The 22,510-nt window shown below is 46.8% G+C and overlaps 1 protein-coding gene and 1 long non-coding RNA gene across 2 annotated transcripts in view; one reads left to right on the plus strand and one right to left on the minus strand.

The window, feature by feature from the left end:
- Positions 1 to 22,510, minus strand: part of LOC309515862 (uncharacterized protein) — a 31,039-nt gene that overhangs the window by 5,262 nt on the left and 3,267 nt on the right. The window contains exons 4-9 of the mRNA XM_082194076.1: positions 20,331 to 21,912; positions 13,844 to 14,879; positions 12,663 to 12,784; positions 11,899 to 12,044; positions 9,172 to 10,695; positions 1,105 to 2,048 (exon numbers count right to left, since the gene is read on the minus strand). Of these exons, the coding sequence (XP_082050202.1) occupies positions 1,105 to 2,048; positions 9,172 to 10,695; positions 11,899 to 12,044; positions 12,663 to 12,784; positions 13,844 to 14,879; positions 20,331 to 21,912 (5,354 nt within the window). The remainder of the gene's footprint in view (positions 1 to 1,104; positions 2,049 to 9,171; positions 10,696 to 11,898; positions 12,045 to 12,662; positions 12,785 to 13,843; positions 14,880 to 20,330; positions 21,913 to 22,510) is intronic.
- Positions 2,042 to 5,829, plus strand: LOC309515718. The gene is made up of 3 exons (XR_014212622.1): positions 2,042 to 2,644; positions 3,456 to 3,621; positions 5,460 to 5,829. It is a non-coding gene; the product is annotated as an uncharacterized lncRNA (long non-coding RNA).

Consider the following 22,510-nt stretch of genomic DNA (forward strand, 5'->3'; position numbering starts at 1 on the left):
GAATAAAACTTACCTGTCTGGAGCAGTTCCTTTGCTTCCCTTCTGGATGCAAAGAGGCATATTAATAGCCTTACACTGAACAGTGTTACTGGCTCCAGTAGTCAAACCACTTAATTTAAAAAGATTTTTTTAAGGGAGATAAAGGTTAAAAAAGAGACAGAGACAGAAAGGGAGAAACTATTCAGGCCTGGGTAGCACAGAGAAGCAGAACTAGTTGCACTAATAACAACCCCAGCTGAGAAAACAGATACAGTACAAATTTTGCTTGGGCTTGTTAGTTAACCCTCAGTTTTAGTACGCAGTGAGGTTTTGCTTTCTGTTCTACAAAGGTTAAGTGAGCAAGTCCTTTTTTGTTTTCACTTTTGCAAAGAAGGGGGAGGGGTTCCTATGGGTGAGGAGCTGTGGATCGGATGATATGCATTTCGAACAAATCAGGCCATCACACTGACATAATCTGGAGGAGGTGTTGCTAGAGGTTAATTCAGGGCCCCAAGCTTTTTGCAGTGGGGCCCAAATTCATTCCCCTTGCTCCCCCTATTTAAACATATTTTGAAAGCTTTATTTATAGTGCAGTTGGAAGTCCTGCAACGAACATTATTCTCAAGACCCCAGTAAACCATCATCAGGTCAGATCCTGATTCTCCCCATCCTATGGTCCAGCTTTGACAGGTGGGTAGAGGAAATTGACAGATGGGTGGTCCTGTCAAAGTGGGCCAATGGGAGTAGGGGAAGATGGTGCCCAAGTATAATACATCAGCTGATGGGTGGTCCTTTCTGCTGGGATTGGTTGTATGTGCAGCTGATCTAGCCCTATCTCTACCTGCCCTGTGCCTGACATCACATGTGACATCAGATGTAGGGCGTGAGGGCATAGTTTGGGTAAAATGGCCTTATGGGCCAAATGGTGAAGTTTGGCAGGTCAAATTTGGCCGCCACTGAATGCCTCCACTTGCTGATGCAGGTGGGTTAGGCATGGGGAACCTCTGGCCCTAGTGATTTGACTTCAGATCCTGTTCGCTCCAGTAAGCAGTAAGTAATGCATCAGGCAGACACAGAGATTCACATCGGTCACATTCCGGCTCCATCGTGCCAGGAGACGCTTACCTGGATGGTTGCGAGGTTCAAGGATTTCAGCACGCCCGGGATGCGCTCCAGAAACGTCCGGAGCCAGAGCGCGCTGTCGTTTCTGCGAGAAGCCTCGTCCTCCTGCAAGTAGTAGAAGAGGCGCAGCGCTTTGGCTGCCCGGACGGGGCGCGCCGGCCCATCCCCGGGGCCCAAGTCGAGGCCTCCCAGAAAGGGGGGCAGGTAAAGGGGGTTGGCAGTGAGCGGAGGGACGTAGAGCGGGAAGGTGAGGTCGGGCAGCAGCGCCTGTATCCCGGCCGGGTCGCCTTGCACCAAGCTGAGCAGCGGGTTGGCGCTGCTGCAGTTGTGGCCGGGGCTGCTCCGCGCGCAGAGCCGGGCGAAGGGGAGCGCGGGGCCGTCGGGGCTGCGGAGCCCCCGCACCGCCTGGTCCAGCGCCAGCAGCTCGGCGAAGGCCTCCCGGGTGAGGAGCGAGCCTCCGCCGCGGGCCACGGCCAGGAGGGAGGCGAAGGAGCCCTCGGTGCTCAGCCTCTCGGCCGAGAAGCGCCGCGCGTCGTCGGTGGGGAAGTGCGCCTGCACGAAGCGCCGCTCGCCCTTGGCGGGGCCCCCGAGCGGCGTGAACTGGCCCTCGATGTCGTTGTCCTCCAGGCTGCTCAGGGACGCGAAGCCGGCGCCCAGCCCGCCCGTCAGCGCCAGAGGCACGAGCAGGAAGGGCCACGGGTGCGCGCCCACCTGGGCGCCCAGGGCCCGCAGCGCGCGCGACAGGGGCCTCTCCACGCAGTCCGTGTGGCAGTCGAGGGGCGCCATCGCCTTTTCTCTTTCTCCTCCTCCCAGCGGCGAAGAGTTAAGAGAGTTCAGACCGTTATCCGAGTAAGTTAGGCGTCGGGCAGCCCGGCCCCACTTCGCACGAGTTTCTGAAACATCTCGAAAAGGGGGAACTGAGCGGGAAAAGGTGGTAAAAATGGCCGCTGGGCGGAGGTTCGCCGTCCGGGAAACGCCCACCCGTTAACCGCCTCAGAAGTCGGTTGGAGGGGAGGGAGCGAGGCGATGCTGAGGGAAACCCCGTTCAGCGAAGGCATCGGTTTCTTGGCTGCAATGTGACCGCTATTTCTGAGGGAAACTCCGGAGAAAATCCAGAACGAGAGGGCGCAGTGCCTTTTTAGCCAAGATGCAATGAAAGTGATCTTTTAACCAGTAGCCCGTTTAACTGGGAATTTCCTTCGTCTCGGCAGTCCTTTTTCCGCAAGGGTGGGCGACCTGCGGCTCCCCACTTCTGTTTACTGTACACTCACCGCATTTCCAGTGCAGAGTTTTTAATTCATGTTCCCATGACATGTTATGTATTTTGTACTCCATTATAAAATACTGCTGACTGGAGTCCTTAAGCCACTCCTAATTTGTCTCTCTCCTGCCATCAGCACCCTCAAAGAGAAAGAAATCTGACAGTAATGAAGCTGTCCTGATGAGAACAGTCAAAGGCAGAAAGAGGCATGAAACACACTGGTGGGGGGACGACGACAACAACTTAATAGCGCTCTGAGGCAGGAATGTGAACACACCCCAAGTATAAAAAAATTGTATTTTACTTTCAGTTTTACTTCTTATGCACATGACCTGATTTTTTAAGGAACTTGCTTGCTGCTGCATCTGCTGTTTTGATAGTATTTAGCGCCTTCTGATAAAAAAAAATTAATGATGAGTGTGCCACGTATAAATATATATATATATTTTAAAAGCTTGCTGAAGACTAGCTAGGATCCAGAAGAGCAAAAAGGCACTGTTCTTTAAAGCTAGCACTAAGAAGATTTCACAGAAGTTGAATGAAGCAGTTTTGGAATAAACTGGTGAGAAATTGCAGATTCACAAGAGTTCATGAATCTAGAAATTATTATAATTATGTGATTGCCAAGCAAGTTCTTTTAAATGCCACGGTGAAAGGTTTTAGATTTTTTTATTGTACAGAATGATGCTTGTGCCAGATTTCAGATACCACAAGAATATAAATAGATTTCCTGCTCATATGACATACTAGTAGATATACTTAGGATGTGACATAGGCTCTGAACATACCAGATTTTTAATGTGCATGTGGCTTGCACAGCCCTGACTTTTAATTGCACTCTTAATGTTTTCCATCCACAGCTGTGGATGCGCTGCTGTTCTCTCCCACCCCCCCCAAGAATTCCAGAAACTTGTGGTCCATTGTGGGCATGCCTGCAGGTGTTTGTTTCCCTGTGCTTGCAGTCACTTTATATATATGTTTATGTATATGCACATTTTCCAAAATATCAGACATGTATTTTTTCCCTCCTTACTGTACTATCCACAGGTCAGTAAAATCTATTTACTTTTAACCGTATATCATTTATGAACAGGTTAAAAAGCACTGATTCAAATACAGATTCTTGGGGAACCTTTCTTAGTACATGACTCTCTGGACCAGCCACAATATCTCAACCTGATTTATCTCACAGCATTTTTGTGAGGATAAAATGGAGAAGAGGGAGCCATGTATGCCACACTGAGCTCCTAGGAAGAAAGGTGAGATATAAATTTAGGAATGAGTAAATCCCTCCATTGTGAGAATTGTCCATTTATTCCTCCTCTGTGCTTCCAGCTACTGATGCACAACTACTAACACTGCTCAGGAGCCTTGGGTGAGGGACTTTGTCAAAGGCTTTTTAAATATCCCAAGTGTACAGTGCTTACTAGCTAACCCTGAGGGATAGCTCAGTTGGTAGAGCATGAGGTTGTGGGTTGTAGGTTCAAGCCCCACATTGGATGAAAGATTCCTGCATTGCAAGGGGTTTGGACTAGATCAGGCATGTCCAACAGGTAGATCGTGATCTACTGTTAGATCACTGGACGTCTGTGGTAGAGATGGGTCCCCCTAAAGCTCAACAAGTTTGGCTCCTCTAAAAAAAGCTCACCAACTTCGACCTGAACCGCAAGAAAACGGGGCTTTCCTCCTCCCTAAAAAAAGCTGAACAACTTTGACCTGAACCCTCCAAAAAGGGAGTAGATCACTGCCAGTTGTTTACTTTGTGAGTAGATCGCAGTCTCTTGGGAGTTGGCCACCTCTGGACTAGATGATCCTACTGATCCCTTCCAACTCTATGATCCAAGCTTCAAGCAAGCCCCATGCACAAGCTTATTAACACTCCCAAGGAACTGTGAAAGATTAACGAGACACAACTTACTTTTGCAAAAACCATATTGATCCTGCTTTGGAAGATTTGGGTTGGCATATTTTTGATTAACTTTAATAATGCTTTCCACCCACCAATTTACCTAGAACACACGTTAAACTAAATGGCCTACAATTTCCTGGATTCCCTCTGGATCCATTGTTTAAATTGTGTGCTACATTGGTCACTTTCAAGTTCTTAGGAATGGAGGCCAATCTTAGGAACTCGTTACATATTATTTGTTAGGTCAGCAGTTTCACGTGTGAGTTCTTTAAGAACTGTCACTGTTGGGCTAAAGTGGGGGACTCCCATTCACATCCCCTTCTGGTCATGAAGTTCATGGGGTAACCTTGGGCCAGTCAGTTTGTCAGCCTAACCTACATCAGAGGGTAGGCTGGAAAGATAAAACAGCAATGTGGTAGAAATAACCATTGACACCACAATGAGGACAAGTAGGTGGTGTTTTGGAAAAAACGCCCCCAAAGGTATAAAAGTAAAAAGCAAGGGAAACTAGTCCTATACCAAAATTAAATGGTATCAATAGGGTTCATGTGGAGGACAGCAAGGCTTACTTTAGATCCTCACCCTTGAGCAATGCCTACAAGTAATTACAGTGGTACCTTGGTTCTTGAACTCAATCCGTTCTCGAAATCTGTTCGACTTCCAAAACGTTCGCAAACCAAGGTGCGGCTTCTGGTTGGCCCCGGAAACAATGCCAACACCTGAAATGGACATTTGGCTTCCAAAAAACGTTCGCAAGCCAGAACACTTCTGGGTTTGTGGCATTCGGGAGCCAAGCCATTCGGCAGCCAAGGTACCACCGTAATCCTTGCATGGACATTGGGGTGGGAGTCACTGACAAGAGGTGAGGTTTTGCTCTGCTCCACGTATTAGCTCTATGAAGGTCATGCAATTTTCTGATGAGGGCTACAGTCTGCAGTGGGGTAGCCAAGATGATGCCCTCCATGTGCTGCACTTCAACTCCCTTCAGTCTCCAATTCCCATCACCCCCAGCCAGCATAGCCACTGGTCAGGGATGATGGGAACTGTAGTCCAACAAACATTGTGACTGCACTATGTTGGCTGCCCTTGTTCTCCAGAATGTGTGAAACGTCAGTGGATGAAATATTGCTTCATACGAGCTATGGAGACAAAGATGTTCTCACTCGTATTTCTCTTTGTATCATACAGTGGAAGAAAGATTCGGAGAATATCATAGGCATCAGTGCAGTTCTTACTCCATTGGCTGATTTATAAGCGTTGCTGTGCGATGGATTCTGGCGATCAGGAACCCTTCACCGTCACAACAAGCATGCACAAATACTTGGAACAATGTTTGCTGGGACTGGGACAGATTTGTCCGCAAGTCCAACATGGGGGCTGTGGGGGATGGCTATGGTTCAGTGGCAGGACGTGTATATTGCATGCAGAACGTCCCAGGTTCAATCTCCAACAGGGAGAAAACAGTGTCTGAAATTTTGGGAAGCCACTGTCAATCAATGTAGACAATACTGAGACAGATGGGCCAATGGTCTGACTCAATAAAAGGCAGCTCCCTATGTTCCTATGACCAATGTTTTTCATATGTACATTCAATGGTTTTACTTATAATTACAGTATTATATATTTATTTATACCCCACCTTTTTTCCTGATGGGACTGAAGGCGGCTTACATGTAAAAAGGAAACACTAAAGAAAACAATTAAACATTGTTAGAAGTAAAACTACACACATATATAAAATCTATTAAAACTACACAAATAATTACAATAAAAACAGCATGGCACCAGCCCTCTCATTAAAAGCAGGCAGTTCCCAAAAGCCTTTTGGAACAAAAGCTTTCACCTGCTGGTGGAAGGACAAGAAGGAGGGAGCCAGTCTAACGTCTCTAGGGAAGGAGTTCCAAAGTCTGGGAACAGCCACCGAGAAGACCCTCTCCCTACCAAGTGTGCCTGGGAAGGTGGCAGGACTGAGAGAAGAGCCTCTCCCAAAGCTGTCAACATCCAGGCAGGTTTGTATGAGGGAATACGGTCTTTCAGATAGCTTGGACTAAAGCTGTGTAGGGCTTTAAAAGTCATAACCAGTACTTTGAATTGTGCAAAGAAGTCATGTGCTCTCTGGTCTACGATCTGGCTGCAGCTTTTCGAGCCAGTTGAAGTTTCTGAGCACTTTTCAAAGACGCCCCACATAAAGTGAGTTACGGCTTTTTCATTTAAATGCTAAATAGCATAGAATAGAATCCTGAAGGACCCCATAGGCCAGGTATGGCCAAACTTGGCCCTCCAGATGTTTTGAGACTACAATTCCAATCATCCCTAGCTAACAAGACCAGTGGTCAGGGATGATGGGAATTGTAGTCCCAAAAACATTTGGAGGGCCAAGTTTGGCCATGCCTGCCATAGGCCAACAGCCAAGATGTTGAGCAGGAGTCCTTCAGGACCACCTCCTGGGTTTACCCATCCAGGAAGGACGGTGCCACTGTAAAGCAGGACCTCAAGTCCCAGCACAGAGATACCATAGTCCAGAGCTTTCCAAACTTTTCACGTTGGTGACACTTTTTGGACATGCATCAATTTGCAACACAGTAATTCAGTTTTACTAGCAAACGGTAGGTTAAACTAACCCCTTTCCAGCCCTGGCAGGAGCGTGGGGAGTGTTTGCGTGACACACCTACACACTGCAGCCAACACACGTGTTGCAACGCACATTTTGAAAAGCTCTGCCATAGCTGATGGTATTAAAAGCTGCGGAGACATCACGAAGAACTAAAAGATCTAGCATGCGGTAGCTCTCACATTTTCAAGAATCCTGTCCACATCCTTGGGCTGTAGTTTGAAAAGTCCAAAGCAGAATCCAAAGTTACATCCACTGGACCTGTATCAACTACAGTATCCGAATCTGAAGAAATCTGAGAGGTTTTGTCAACAAAGTGTTGAGCAAATTGTACACAGTGGTCACATGGACCAGAGTGTACAAGACCCCGGACCACTTGAAACAGCTCTGGTGGATGGCTCGCTGCTGATGTAATGGAGGCAGAGAAAAAAGATTTAATGGAGGTTTGTCAGCAATGCATGAGCTTCTCGTTAAGGAACCCTACCAAACTTACAACGAACTTCATAGTTCCACAGAATGTGAATTGAAAACCATTTCAAAAGCTACTTGCGTGACTAGCACAACTGTCAGGGGTCAGCAACCTTTTTCAGCTATGGGCTGGTCCACCGTCTCTTAGACCATGTGGTGGGCAGGACTATATTTTGAAAACAAAAACAAATTCCTAGGTAAAGGTACCCCTGCCCGTACGGGCCAGTCTTGACAGACTCTAGAGGCCGGGAGCCAGCGCTGTCCTCAGACACTTCCGGGTCACGTGGCCAGCATGACAAGCTGCATCTGGCGAGCCAGCGCAGCACACGAAACGCCGTTTACCTTCCCATTAGTACGTGGTCCCTATTTATCTACTTGCACCCGGGGGTGCTTTCGAACTGCTAGGTTGGCAGGCGCTGGGACCGAGCGACGGGAGCGCACCCCGCCACAGGGATTCGAACCACCGACCTTTCGATCAGCAAGTCCTAGGCACTGAGGCTTTTACCCACAGCGCCACCCGCGTCCCAACAAATTCCTATGCCCCACAAATAACCCAGAGATGTATTTTAAATAAAAACACACATTCTACTCATGTAAAAACATGCTGATTCCTGAACTGTCCGCGGCCAGATTGAGAAGGCAATTGGGCCGCATCTGGCCCACGAGCCTTAGGTTGCCTACCCCTGTTCTAGGGGTATTTACAACTGCGTATGCCAAACTATTGTAAAAGGAGTGAGGGAAATGGACTGTGATTTTCCAGTGGCAAAATAAAACAGTTTGAGTATTACAAAAATACAATATATTTGAACGGAAGCAGCATCTTAAAACAAATGGCTGTAACAAATTTGTAAAATTTGCATTTATAATGCTGACCTCTGCTCATTCCCCGCCCCCCCAAAACATTTGTCATCACCGTCACCAGCCAGATTAACAGACTGATCCTAAAGATAGTGTAAGTTGTAGCTGAACTGGGGCACAGGGCAACACACTGCGATATAGCTGTCAAGTTACTCAGAAGCCTTGTTCCATCTTGAGATGAAGCACAAAACTGAACTTTATTTTCCTGTTCAGTCTAGTCTTCTTCCACAGTGCCATCTAGTGACACTTGTGTTCAAACAGCTAACTCCTCGCCCTCCCTGAAGTTAGCACAGAAAAGTAAACACAATAAATAAATAAACTGAATTATTTTAATAGTATACATTACAATTTTTGATGAAGGTCTGGAGAGATCACCTCAGCTTTCAACTTCATTATGTCCTGTTGACAGTCAGCCCTGTTTCACATGAGAATTGCCCCTCAGTGCTTTTAAGGGTTGAATCTACGGCACGGATTTCAGATCTTCTCTTTTGACAAACCTCACATCAACGATCCTGTTTTCTTTACCGATGATGATGAAGTCTGAACTGGGGGGCACTCCAGAATACAAACTCTCCCATTTAAAAAGGGTTTAGACGAATACTATGAGAGCCCAGATCGTATGAGATTTGGGCCTGGACTTAATTTGCCTCATACAGGGACCCACACTGCAACCAGCTAGACTTCTCCCTTTACCACACTGCACCCCCTTATCTAGGTGTCTGCCATGGCTCTGAAACCAAGGCACAGCTGGGATACCAACACAAAAGAGGAGAAGCAAAGTGCTTCTGTAAAGGCAACCGTCTCAGCATGTTGCTAAGCTCCTTACAGGCACCCAAACCATATTTATCCCATTCTACTCTTATCTGGGGCGCACCATTGCTATGGTGTCTGAACCATGCCATCATGAACAGGCAGGTAGTGTTTTTGGAGTCTGAGGATGAAACCCGAATGGTTGATTTTAAGGAATAATATCCCCAAAAAAGAATGTTAAAAACACAGGAATAAAAACGAGACCGTGAACGAGTCCCAACACGATAACCAGAAACATTACCTTAAAAAAAGTTCTAAAGATGTAAGTGGATGACATGGACAGCACCAGGATACCCGCAATGGTGGAAACAGCACCCTGTAGGACAGGGTAACCAAGGCGGTAGAGAGATTCCACTGCCTTGTCGTTCACTCTGGGTTCCTCACTGGCAATGAAGGCATAGGAAATATGGGCTGAGAAGTCTACTGAAAACCCTATGCAGATAACAAGGCTGATCATGGATATGGAGTCAAGGCTCACATTCCAAAAGGCCATGAAACCAGACACACCAACAATAACAGAGGTAATAGCAAAGGTTACCCACAGGGAGCAAAGAGGATTGGGGATGAGCAGCAAGGAAGTAATTAACATGGCACCAGCCGCGCTCAAAACACTATGAATGGTGTTCTTAATTATTACATTGTATTGATCAAAGTATATAAAAGCTGGATGATAAACCATCAGTGGTAACTTACAGTCCTCTGCAAGCTGTCTGAACTGGTTTAAAAGTTCCTTCTTCTTCTCTACATTGGTAATATTGATGGTCTGTACGAAAAATCGTGACACTGGAATTTCCATAGCACTAACATTAACATCCCACTCAGATTCTGGATGTACTCTAAACAGGGCTGATAAATTGCCAATAAATGAACTTCGGTCATTTAAATTTGAAGAAATGCCTTTTGCAACAGTTTCGTAAGTTCTCAACCATGACTCTGAAAGATCCTTGTCCACATAGGATAGATTTTCCATTGATTGCATGCAGTTCTCAAGATCTGCACGGACAGATGAAATCCAATACGGTATGCTTTCCGTAACGATAACCATGACCCTGGGGCCATACTCAGAAAAATATTTTTCTTCCAGGTCATAATACGGAATGACATAAGAACGATCTACAGCTAGATTCCGGACATTTATTCCTTCTTTAAGTTGTCCGCACCCATAACTACTACTTACCAGGTATGCCAGATACAGGACTGTCACAAACAACTTGGTCCAGGTGTGCATCAGGAAGGGGCCATAGTAATTTTTAAAGAAGCCATTCATGGGATGCTCAATCTCTGCTCCAGTGGACTCATCAATAAACCCTCCTATACAGCACCTGTTATACATAGGGCTCTTCAAATCTTGAGGCTTATCCATCACTTTCTGGAACGTTAGCCAATGCCTGTTGCTTTCTTCTCTTCGGCCATTAAGAGCAATAATTGCACCAAGGAAAGTCAGGTTGTAGACGTAGCAGAAAAGAAAGGCTGTGCCTGTATACAAGCAGAATGACCGAATGGACATGAAGGAACTTTCAATTCCAATGTAGAAGGCTAAAACGTCGGTAAGTGTTGTGATGGTAACAGAAACAGCTGCATCTGCGTAGGTGTCAGCCATCCGATCTTTGACACTCTTCTTCACTTGAGTCTTCTGCCAGCAGGACACCAGGATGAACATGTCATCAACACCAACCCCTGAAGAACAGGAACTATTGATCATGCCAGTTGCAAACATGCCACAGGAGAAACATGTGAATATATAGATATATACAAGAGGAACACACCTAGTCATTTTTTATTTACAGATTAGTAAGTTATATTAATATTGCAATTCTATATATAAAACAGAGAGCCCTGTGATGCCTTAATAACAAAAGACTTCCGTTGGAGACAATGGCAAGCTTTCCTCCAAACTTCACTGTGGTTACGGACAGGATGCCATGAGCTAGAAAGAGACATCCAGCCTGTGTTCTACCAGTTCCCCACTCTGGTGCACACAACTGGAACCTTACAGTGCAATACTATACCTCTCTACTCAAAAGTAAAGGTAAAGGGACCCCTGACCATTAGGTCCAGTCGTGGCTGACTCTGGGGTTGTGGTGCTCATCTCGCTTTATTGGCCAAGGGAGCCGGTGTACAGCTTCTGGGTCATGTGGTCAGCATGACTAAGCCGCTTCTGGCGAACCAGAGCAGCGCACGGAAATGCCGTTTACCTTCCTGCCGGAGTGGTACCTATTTATCTACTTGCACTCTGACGGGCTTTTGAACTGCTAGGTTGGTAGGAGCAGGGACCGAACAACGGGAGCTCACCCCATCACAGGGATTCGAACCGCTGACCTTCTGATCAGCAAGTCCTAGGCTCCGTGGTTTAACCCACAGCCCCACCTACTCAAAAGTAAGTCTCACTAAATTCAATGCAGCTTACTCCCAAGTAAGTGGATATAGCTGATCATAGTGCAGATCATAGAATTGGAAGGGACCCTGAGGTTCATCTAGTTCAAGCCCCTGCAATGCAGGAATATGCAGCTGTTCCGTAGCCTAAGAAGATTAACCATGACAGAGCACCATAGAGCAGAGCTTTCCAAACTGTGTGTCGCGACATGTTAGTGTGTTGGTTGCAGTGTGCCATGCAAATGCTCCCAGTGCTCCTCCAGGGACTGGAAAAGGGGTTAGTTTAACCTATGGTTTGCTAGTCAAACTGAATTACTGTGTCACGAAATGACGCATGTCTAAAAAGTGTGGTATGAAAAGTTTGGAAAGCTCTATCATAGAGAAACTAGAATTCTTAGCACAGTTCAGGAAAATAATAGATGGGTGAAAGTTCTCTTTCATATTTAGATAGTCTCATCAAAAGCCCACTGGATAGAACATGAGGAATGCATACATTTGCCCACTTACCAAGTATAAGAAAGGGTGAATTTGCAGCTGTGATAACAAATGGCACCCCACAAAACAGCAGTAATCCAAAGCTGCTGACGACAGATAATCCTGCTGACATCACCCCAAAAAATGAAACCCAAATTTTTGTCCGTACACAATCCATCCTGTAAAGCAGATAAAGAAGAACATATCTAGATTCAGAGTTTCAATGTGTATGTGCCAATTTATGCCCTCTGAGAAATGGAAACTGGCAGAGGTATCAGTACTGGATTACCCAATAGGCAGACTAAGCATGTGTTTAGTGTACCAATGATCAAAAGCCACTCTAGGTAGTGATAACACCCTCTCTTCAGTCTATGTGTGGGCTTCACTCTGTCTACACTGTAGAAACTTGACCAGTAGACACCCAAAAAGCATGGAAAACAGATTTAAAAGCATCTAGTGGAATATGGCATTTCATGGTACATGTGCCTCCTGCGTATTAAAGATTTGCCCATGTTGAAAAAGAGGGATGTTCCCTGCAGAGCCGTAGCTAGGTGATCTTGCGCCCCTGACAGAACCGTCCAGATTGCACCCCTTAGCCATGGACAAATTAGCTCTTCTTTCCGCCTCTCTCCAACGCCCCCTTCCACCCATTCAATTCACCCTTTATTTAAAACCATTTCTTATAAGGCAATAATCAATATTTATATTTATGGACACATTTTTAGCCTATTTTGCACCACCCCTAGCTACGGCCCTGGTTCCCTCCCTCTCCCAAGAATTATGGGGTGAGAAGTTACCTTGCACATGATAGAATTGTAACGACTATTGTTAAAAAATATGCGATAGTGGCCAATGGGATCACTTTGCCAGTAAGTTTTTCCAGTTCTTCTTTTTTTGATACTGAGGAAATATAGAATACCTGTCAGGTTAGGGGTGGGGAAAGAAGGAAGAACATAGAGTGTTAAATAATCTGTCTCTTAATTTATAGCTTAATGTTCTCAAGGGCTAAGAATAATCATAAAATGAATAGTTATTATTATCATAGGCGCCGACTCCATGGGGCCTGAGGGGGCCCGAGCCCCCTCAAAAATTCGTTTGGGGGGGCTAGGCCCCCCCCAATAATTTAAGAAAATTATTAGGCACCTTGCCAAAAACCGCACAGGGGACTCCGGCGCGCGCCTCCCAAAGTGACCGGGAGCTCCTGAGAAGGGGCGGGCAGGTCGGTCAGTCAGAGGAAGACCCCCAGCGGTGGGACTTTAGAAAGGAATGGAGCCGCGGGGCCGAGGAACGGCGTATTCGTCGCCGGCGAGGGACTGGGGTGAGGGGAGAATGGAGGGGACGGGAGTTCCTGCCGCCGGAGCGGGGCTTTTTTTCTGGGTTCGGCTAAGGTGACGTTGGTAGGAGGGGGTGGCCGCCTCCCGGCGCGAAGCCTGGGGAGGGCAGGCCGGTTCTTGCATGCAAAAGCACCACTGCCACCCTGCCACCAGGGAGCGCGCGACGGAAGGGCAGCGCGCGGGGGGCGACCCGGTGTGACTCTAAAATACTTTTAAAAAACTTTAAAACTCACTAATTTTCATCTAAAATTTAGAAAACTTCCCGGGGCAGGACCCCGGTATGGGCCCCCCCAATATTTTTTATAAGTCGGCGCCCCTGATTATTATTGCTTGTTCCTTCATAGTGTTTTTTTTAGTGTGATTACTGATGAGCTCCAAAACATGGCAACTTAATTCCAAATTAAAGCGTGTTGCATGGCGATCTAAAATAATAATAATAATAATAATAATAATAATAATAATAATAATAATAATAAATTCACTTGCCCAGTTTTCCCAAGATGTGGGGAAATGATTGCTTGCACATGAGAGCATGAGCAAAGTTCTTATTATTGTAGGGTGATTTTCGACACCAAGATGAGTTTCATTTCAGAGGACCCTCCTACAAGTGTCAATTTAGGAGCGGCTCGAAGAAAGCCACTTACCCGGATGAATTTGAACTTTAAGGAGTCCAGCACGCCGGGGATGCGCTTCAGAAAGGCCTTCAGCCAGATCTTGCTGGCCTCGCGCCTCGAAGACACGTCATTCTGCAAGAAATAAATGAGGCGCATCGCTTTGGCCGCGCGCAAGGGGCGCGCCGGGCTAACTCCGGGAAGCAGCTTCTCCCCACCCAGGAAGGGGCCGAGGAAAACGCCGCCTTCGGCGATGGGGAAAGTCAGGGTAGGCAGCAGCGCCTCGATCCTGCCCGGGTCGCCTTGCACGGCGCTGAGCAGCGGGTTGGGGCTGCTGCACGTGGCGTTCCCAATGCGCGCGCAAAGGCTGTCGAAGGAGACGCCGCCGAGGGCGATCCTCCGGAAAGCGGCGTCCAGGGCCAGCAGCTCGGCGAAGGCCTCCCGGGTGAGGAGGGAGTCCCCGTCGGCCACGGCGATGAAGGAGGCGAAGGAGCCCTCGGTGCTCAGCCTCTGCGGGGAGAAGCGCGCGGCGTCGTCCGTCGGGAAGTGCGCCAGGACGAAACGGCGCTCCGCCTTGGCGGGGCCTCCGATGGGCGTGTACATGCCTTCGAGGTCGCCGAGGTCGTTGCGGGGCAGGTACTTGAAGCCGGCGCCCAGCCCGCCCGTCAGCGCCAAGGGCACGAGCAGGAAGGGCCACGGGTGCGCGCCCACCAAGCCGCCTAAGTCCCGCAGCATGCGCGACAGGGGCCTCTCCACGCAGTCCGTGTGCAAGCGGCGCAGTCCCCGTGCCGCCATCGCCTGCCTGCTTCTTTCCCCGCCGAGACAGCCGCTTGCGGCGTCGGGGCCGGCTGCTCTGCGCGGTGGGCGCCGGTCTTCCCGTCGCAGGGTGGGCGTCGCCGTCCGTTGCCGGGCGGGCGTTATTTCTCCTGACGTGGCTGCGTTCCACGCGCCCGCCGCCCTGGCCTCCTGCTCGGACGCCCAAGGCCCAGCGGGCGTCGTGTCAGAGGGAAGCGGGGCTGGCCCTCGGCTGCCCTTGCTCAGGCTCGCGTTCCATCTGGGAACGCCAGGGCTGGATTTAGGTTTGATGAGGCCCTAAGCTATTGAAGGTAATGGGGCCCTTTCTGTGCCCTTTGCCAACAACAAATTGCTGCTGTTTTGTGTGTTGAATATATGCTATATGGTAATTTACGAACCTAATAGGTATCTAAAGCCATTTGCACAGGTTGCCATGCAACCAGTCCATGCAGAATGTAAGGTAAAGGGACCCCTTACCATTAGGTCCAGTCGTGGCCGACTCTGGGGTTGCGGCGCTCATCTCGCTTTATTGGCCAAGGGAGCCGGCGTACAGCTTCCGGGTCATGTGGCCAGCATGACTAAGCCGCTTCTGGCGAACCAGAGCAGCACACGGAAACACCGTTTACCTTCCCGCCAGAGCGGTACCTATTTATCTACTTGCACTTCGACGTGCTTTTTGAACTTCTAGGTTGGCAGAGTAAGGGACCAAGGAACGGGAGCTCACCCCGTCGCGGGGATTCGAACCGCTGACCTTCTGATCGGCAAGTCCTAGGCTCTGTGGTTTAACCCACAGCGCCACCCGCGTCCCTCATGTTGAATATATGCTATATGGTAATTTATGGACCTAATAGGTATCTAAAGCCATTTGCACATGTTGCCATGCAACTAGTCCATGCAGAACGTAGGCACCCTAGAAATAGAAATGAGCAAACCAGTGATATTTTAGGGAGCGGGCTAGCAGGCGGGGCCCATTACAGTCATACCTCGTGTTATGTTTGCTTCATGATATGTTTTTTCAGGTTGCGTCCTGTGGTGACCCGGAAGTACCCGAAAGTGGCACATGCGGGTTGCAATTTGCCGCTTCTGCGCATGATGTCATTTTGCGCGTCTGCGCATGGGGCGAAACCCGGAAGTACCCGAAAGGTACTTCCGGGTTTCGCCGCATGCGCAGACGCGCAAAATGACATTATGCGCAGAAGCGGCAAATTGCAACCCGCATGTGCCACTGCAGTTTGCGTTTTGCTCATGTTGCGAACGGGGCTCCGGAACGGATCCTGTTCGCAACCAGAGGTACCACTGTACTTGCATCATAGGAGCCTACACAACACAAAACACTGTTGCTGTATATAGGTTTTATTTTGTTTTTTATCTTATTTTTTTGGAAATGTACAGGTTTTTCCCCTTTAAATTTTCTGGGGGCCTCCAAGAGAGAGGGCCCCAAAGCTATAGGTTGTTTAGCTTATACATAAATCTGGCACTGGGGAATGCCCTTTGGCCAAACAAATCTGTTGGAAATGGTGAAAATATTCGCAGAGGCGATACCAGCAATGAATGTTTCCATCCCACAAGCACAGTTATGTGCACGATGCGAGTCGACTTGTGAGTTAAGCGGTATAAAGCTTGGGATGTAAAGTGCTGAGGGGTTAAAGATGTGGTTTAATAAAGAAGATTTACTCTTAGCAGGAGTGTTGGTGACAACCGCAGTGAAATAGGAACAGTGTGTTTACACCTTTGGGCCAATAACATGCCTCCGCTTTTGGGAGGGTGTCTGTCCTGGAACCACAAAAAATTAAAAGGAAAAGTACTGCAGATGTAAGTAAAACACACCAGTTTAGAGAAGGACTTGACCATTGGTCTGATTTGATACACTGGGCAAAATATATTGGATATTGTCAGGGGTTCAGGAGCAGAGGCGCGGGAAAGGGAGGAAACAGAGAGCGAGGGGGAGGAGTCCGAAGGGAAGATGAGTGATGACGACGACCCGAGATCCCCGAGTCTTTCCAGTGAATCGGAAGATTCACAGAAAGGAGCGCCAGTGGCCAGACCAAGGGGGAAACCGAGGGGGACACCCCAGGGAGAAGAAACCAGAGGGGGTTCAGAGAGCAGCAGTTGGAGATCGGGGCCAGCGTCCCCAGCAGGGCGTAGTGGGGAGGAAGGGCGCCAGGCATCGGGATCCGGCGGCTCGCCGCAGGAGGGAGGGCATGAGTCAGGAGTGGCCACACCTCCATCGGGGAGCGAAGAAACGGTTAAGTGGAAGGTGGAAGGTTGGGCGCGCGCGCCAAGTTCAAATACACAGGAAGGCGGCACAGTAAGCAGCCCGGAAAGGGAGCCAGGTCCTAAAGCCCGCCGCAAGGAGGCAGAAGGGTCCGGGGGGTCGTCAGCGTCAGAAGAGTCTAGGAAGGAGGGGACCCCGGGGGGCAGAGGGACCCAGAGGAGTAAGGAAAGACGCAAGAGGTGGAGTGTCGAGTGCCAGCTCGACATCTGAAGAAATCAGTCTCACACCATGATGGGTTGAAGAAATATTGCTGCTGCTCTAGGGCTACTGCAGCACAGCTTTTATTGTGTGAAATCAGAAAGATACAAAATACAAGCGAAGCAATTTGTTCTCAGCCAGCAGATAAGGACCTTCGCACTAGACCATGCGAGCATCAGGCCATGCTACGTTAACCAATCATTTGGGACAGCACGAGCTATTCACGCGCTGTTCATGCTCCAAGGATGCTTCTAGCTATGAAATCACACTACAATAATAAGAACTTTGCTCATGCTCTCATGTGCAAGCAATCATTTTCCCACAGTGGAGCAAGGCTAGGGTATTAAGTTGGTGTGCAGGAGGCGGAGAATCAGACGGAGCTTCGTCGGTCTAGCTTATAAGACGTAGAGCTGCACGCTGCAGTTCGGAAATGGAATCTGTAACTCAATAAAGACTTTTATAAAGTGAACGCTGGCTAGCGTGGTCCTATGTGAGCTGGGATCTGGAAGCAGCTCTGACAGATATAATATACAACTTAACTTGGGAAAGTTGCAGAAAGAGGGTTTAAAATTTACGGCTTGTTGTGCGCTGAAAGAGAACTATATGAAAATGATGTACCGTTGGTATTTGACTCCTATATGATTAGCAAAATGTATAAAAACACTTCCAATTTATGCTGGAAGTGTAAGGAAAAAGAAGGCACGTTCTACCACATGTGGTGGGCATGCAGATTGGCAAAAGAATTCTGGGAATATATAATGAACTGGGGAAAAAAATGTTTAAGACAAACTTTGCCAAAAAAACCTCAGAATCTTTCTTATTGTGAATAATAGGAGAAATAACAAAGGACTTTAAAAGATTGTTTATGTATGTGACGACAGCTGCAAGAATGCTTTTTGCCCAGAAATGGAAGGAAGAGAAGGTCCCAACCAAAGGGAAACCATTATGATGGACTATACCAAAATAGCAAAAATGACCATGAAGATCAGACACTAAGATGACAAGAAATTCAGCAAAGAGTGGGATTTTTTTTTAGAGTACCTTAAAGATCATTGTCCGGTCACGAAGAGTCGGACATGACTAAATGACTAAACAACACAAAGATCATTGTAGATATTTTAAAACTTTAGCAGGATTATTGTAACACTTATAATGTAATAAGACTAAATTTAAGAAAAGGATTTAAAATGAGTTTGAAAAATGTAATAAGATGCAACAGAAAAATAGATAAATATTGGAAAGCAGGGGGTGAGGTGGGGGGAAGTCTGGGGATTCAAGAAATCTCAGGTGTGAAAAAATTGAAAATGTTTTAAATGTATAAGAACACTGTTAAAAAATGACCCTTGGTCTGATTATGTGAAATTAGTACAGTGGTGCCCCGCAAGACGAATGCCTCGCAAGTCGGAAAACTCGCTAGACGAAAGAGTTTTCCGTTTTGGAAGTGCTTCGCAAAACGAATCTCCTATGGGCTTGCTTCGCAAGACGAAAATGTCTTGCAAGTTCCTGCGGGTTTTTCCCCTCCCCCCCTTTTGCTAAGCCGCTAAAAGCCGCTAATAGCGCTAATCCGCTGATCCGTCAATGGGCTTGCTTCGCAAGACGAAAAAACCGCTAGATGAAGAGACTCTCAGAACGGATTCTTTTCGTCTTGCGAGGCACCACTGTAATAAAAAGTATTGCAAGAAAGACCTCAGTGCAACAGTAGCCTCTTCCTCTTGCGGCTCACATCAGTTATGCATAATCTGTGGATTTAAAAGGGTAAATAAATTATGTGAACAAATTTGGTTTGTGTTCACCATTCCTGAACCTGAGTTAACACCTGAATGGAGGGAATTTCTGTATCTGTGTCCACTCAGAGCAGAATTCTTCGGAGGAATATAAGAGAGTGTTGCGTATGTGCAGAAATTAGCCTATTGTCCTGAGGTAAAATTTACTTTCTGCCTTCCATCCATTTTGCCCCGGCCCTGCCCACCACTGGCGTGTGCTCCCCCACTCAGAATGTCGTCCAGAAGGGAAGCTTTTCTACTCCCTATTTACATTGTATACTGCAACAATGAATAAAAGTAAAGGTAAAGGTACCCCTGACCCTTAGGTCCAGTCGCGGACAACTCTGGGGTTGCGGTGCTCATCTCACTTTACTGGCTGAGGGAGCTGGCGTTTGTCTGCAGACAGCTTCCGGGTCATGTGGCCAGCATGACTAAGCCATCTCTGATGAAACCAGAGCAGCACATGGAAATGCCATTTACCTTCCCACCGGAGCAGTACCTATTTATCTACTTGCACTTTGACGTGCTTTCGAACTGCTAGGTGGGCAGGAGCTGGGACTGAACAACGGGAGCTCACCCCATCGCGGGGATTCGAACCACCAACCTTCTGATGGGCATGCCCTAGGCTCTGTGGTTTAGACCACAGCGCCACCCGCATCCCTGCAAAAATGAATACAGTACTGTAATATTGAAGTTTCACACTGCCCTGTCTTAACATGGAAATTCCCTTCTCACAAAGAAGAAGAGAATCCAGATTCTGTGCTGTTGGAATTTCCCTGCTGCCAAACTTCACATTGACTGTCCTGTGTCTTCTACTTATGGGAAAGAATTTTGGACCGGGGGAATCTCAGAATACAACCACCTCCAGTTGAAAAGGATTTCTTGATTTGCCTCTTAGAAGCATTCATCACACCACCATCAACGCAGACAGTGCTCTCTCCTTTCCATACCGCATCCCCTTATACATATATCGTTTTGTTTCATTTTGCCGCTGCCATGACTTAGAACCTGAGGAACAGCTAGGACAAAAAGCCAGGAGTTTCTGCTAAGATTAAAGGGCAATCGCCACAGCATGTTGTTACAGAATGAGTTCAAACAGTCACCTGAGCAATCTCTATCCCACATTAATTTATTTTGGGTGTACCATACTATCAGCAAATGACTGAAATATGCTTTGCCAAATAAACATGTATCGTTTTGGAGTCTTGTAACAAACCACAACACATTTCAAGTGAAAATTTTACGCCAAGTAGTGTATTTACATAACATAAATAGGAAGATTAGATAGCTATGGAACATAAGGAACAACTGAACTTATTCCTTCAATTTAACAAGCTATTTACAGGCAATATAGATTGATTATGGTTTTTCCTTCCATGTTCACAATCACTAGTTCCATTTTTCATTCTAAAACCTCAGTTTCCCCATAACATTTCCTTCTAGAAAACGGAGTTCCTCAATCTTGTTTCCATATGAACAATGTTTTCCTTAAACATTGGGTGATTTTTCAATGCCCTTGCTATCGTTTTGGTCCTCTTTGTTTGAAACTTCACCACAAAACCCAAAGAACGTTAAAAATACAGGAATAAAAACGAGACCGTGAAGAGACCCGAAAAAAATGACTAGAAACATTATCTTAAAAAAGGTTCTAAAGACGTAAGTGGATGACATGGGCAGCACAAGGATGCCCACAATGGTGGAAACAGCGGCCTGTAGGATAGGGAAACCAAGGCGGTAGAGAGCTTCCACTGCCTTGTCGTTCACTTTGGGTTTCTCACTGGAAACAAAGGCATAGGAAATATGAGCAGAGAAGTCTACTGAAAACCCTATGCAGATAACAAGGTTGATCATGGATATGGAATCAAGATTCACATTCCAGAGGGCCATGAAACCAGTAACACCGACAAAAACAGATACAATAGTAAATGTTACCCACAGAGAGCAAAGAGGATTGGGAATGAGCAGCAAGGAAGTTACTAACATGGCACCAGCAGCAATCAAAACATTTTGAATGGTGTATTCCATTATTACAGCAAATTGATCAAAATATATAAAAGCTGGATGATAAACCAATAGTGGCGTCTCACAGGCCTCAGCAAGTTGTCTCATTTGGTTTAAAAGATTTTTCTCATGTACTGCAGTAGTAACATTGACGGTTTGTATGAAAAACCGTGATGCAACTATTTCAGTAGCACTAATATTAACATCCCACTCATACTCTGGATTTGCTTGGAAAAGAGTCTTTAAGTTAGTCATAAATGACGTACGGTCATCTAAATTTAAAGATGCCCCTTTTGCAACCATTTCATAAGTTCTCAGCCATGACTCCGATAATCTCTTATCCACATAGGAGGACTCTTCAAACAACTGCATGCAGTTCTCAAGATCTGCACGGACAGATGAATTCCAATATGGTATGCTTTCTGTAACAGCAACCATGAGCCTTGGGCCATACTCAGTAAAATGTTTTTCTTCTGAGTCATAATACGCAACGACATAAGAACGATCTACAGCTAGGTGTCGAACATTTATACCTTCTTTAAGTTGACTGCACCCGTAAACACTACTTACCAGGTATGCCAGATACAGGACTACCACAGACAACTTGGTCCAGGTGTGCATCAGGAAAGGGGCATAGTGATTTCTAAAGAAGCCATACATGGGGTGTTCGGTCTCTGTTCCAGTGGACTCGTCGAAAGCCCCTCCTATACAGCACCTGTTATACATAGGGCTCTTTGAATCCTGAGGCTTATCCATCACTTTCTTGAATGTGAGCCAATGCTTGTTGCTTTCTTCTCTTCGGCCATTAAGAGCAAGAACTGCCCCAAGGAAAGTCAAGTTGTAGATGTAGCAGAACACAAAGGCTGTGCCCGTATACAAACAAAATGACTGAATAGACACAAGGGAACTTTCAACTCCAATGTAGAAGGCTAAAACGTCGGTGAGTGTTGTGATGGTAACGGAGACAGCTGCCTTTGCATAGGTGTCAGCCATCCGTTCTATGACTCCCTTCTTCACTTTAGTCTGCTGCCAGCAGGACACGAGGATGAACATGTCATCAACACCAACCCCTGAAGAATAGAAAAATATTTAACATACCAGTTCCAAACATGCCATAGGAGAACAATAAGGATATTTACTAGGGAAACACACCTAGTCATTTATTGACAGTCATACCTTGGTTCTCGAACGCCTTGCGACTCAAACGTTTTGGCTCCTGAATGCTGCAAACCCAGAAGTGAGTGTTCTGGTTTGCGAACGTTCTTTAGAACCTGAACATCCGACGCGGCTTCCAATTGTCTGCAGGAAGTTCCTGCAGCCAATCAGAAGCCGTGCCTTGGTTTTTGAACAGTTTCGGAATCTGGAATGGATTCCATTTGAGAAACGAGGTATGGCTGTATTTACAAATCGGAAACCTACTTTTCTTTATAAAATGATATTTGAGTGCTTTACAAAGAATGTTCAGGAATTTATAACAGCAGGGATGGAAAAGCATTGGCTTGCGTAAACACACTGCACACAAAGCAAGCTTTCCTTGTTCCACACAAGTTTTCATTCTGGCCACATTCCCCTCCTGTAGGAGGAGCAATCAAGTCCAGATCTGCCCTTTGCTAATAAATGTTTTGAAGGTGTGTGATGAAAAATGTGTGCATATGCCCATTGATAGCA

Source organism: Podarcis vaucheri (genome assembly GCF_965113315.1).
Source record: "Podarcis vaucheri genome assembly, chromosome: 12".
NCBI lineage: Eukaryota > Metazoa > Chordata > Lepidosauria > Squamata > Lacertidae > Podarcis > Podarcis vaucheri.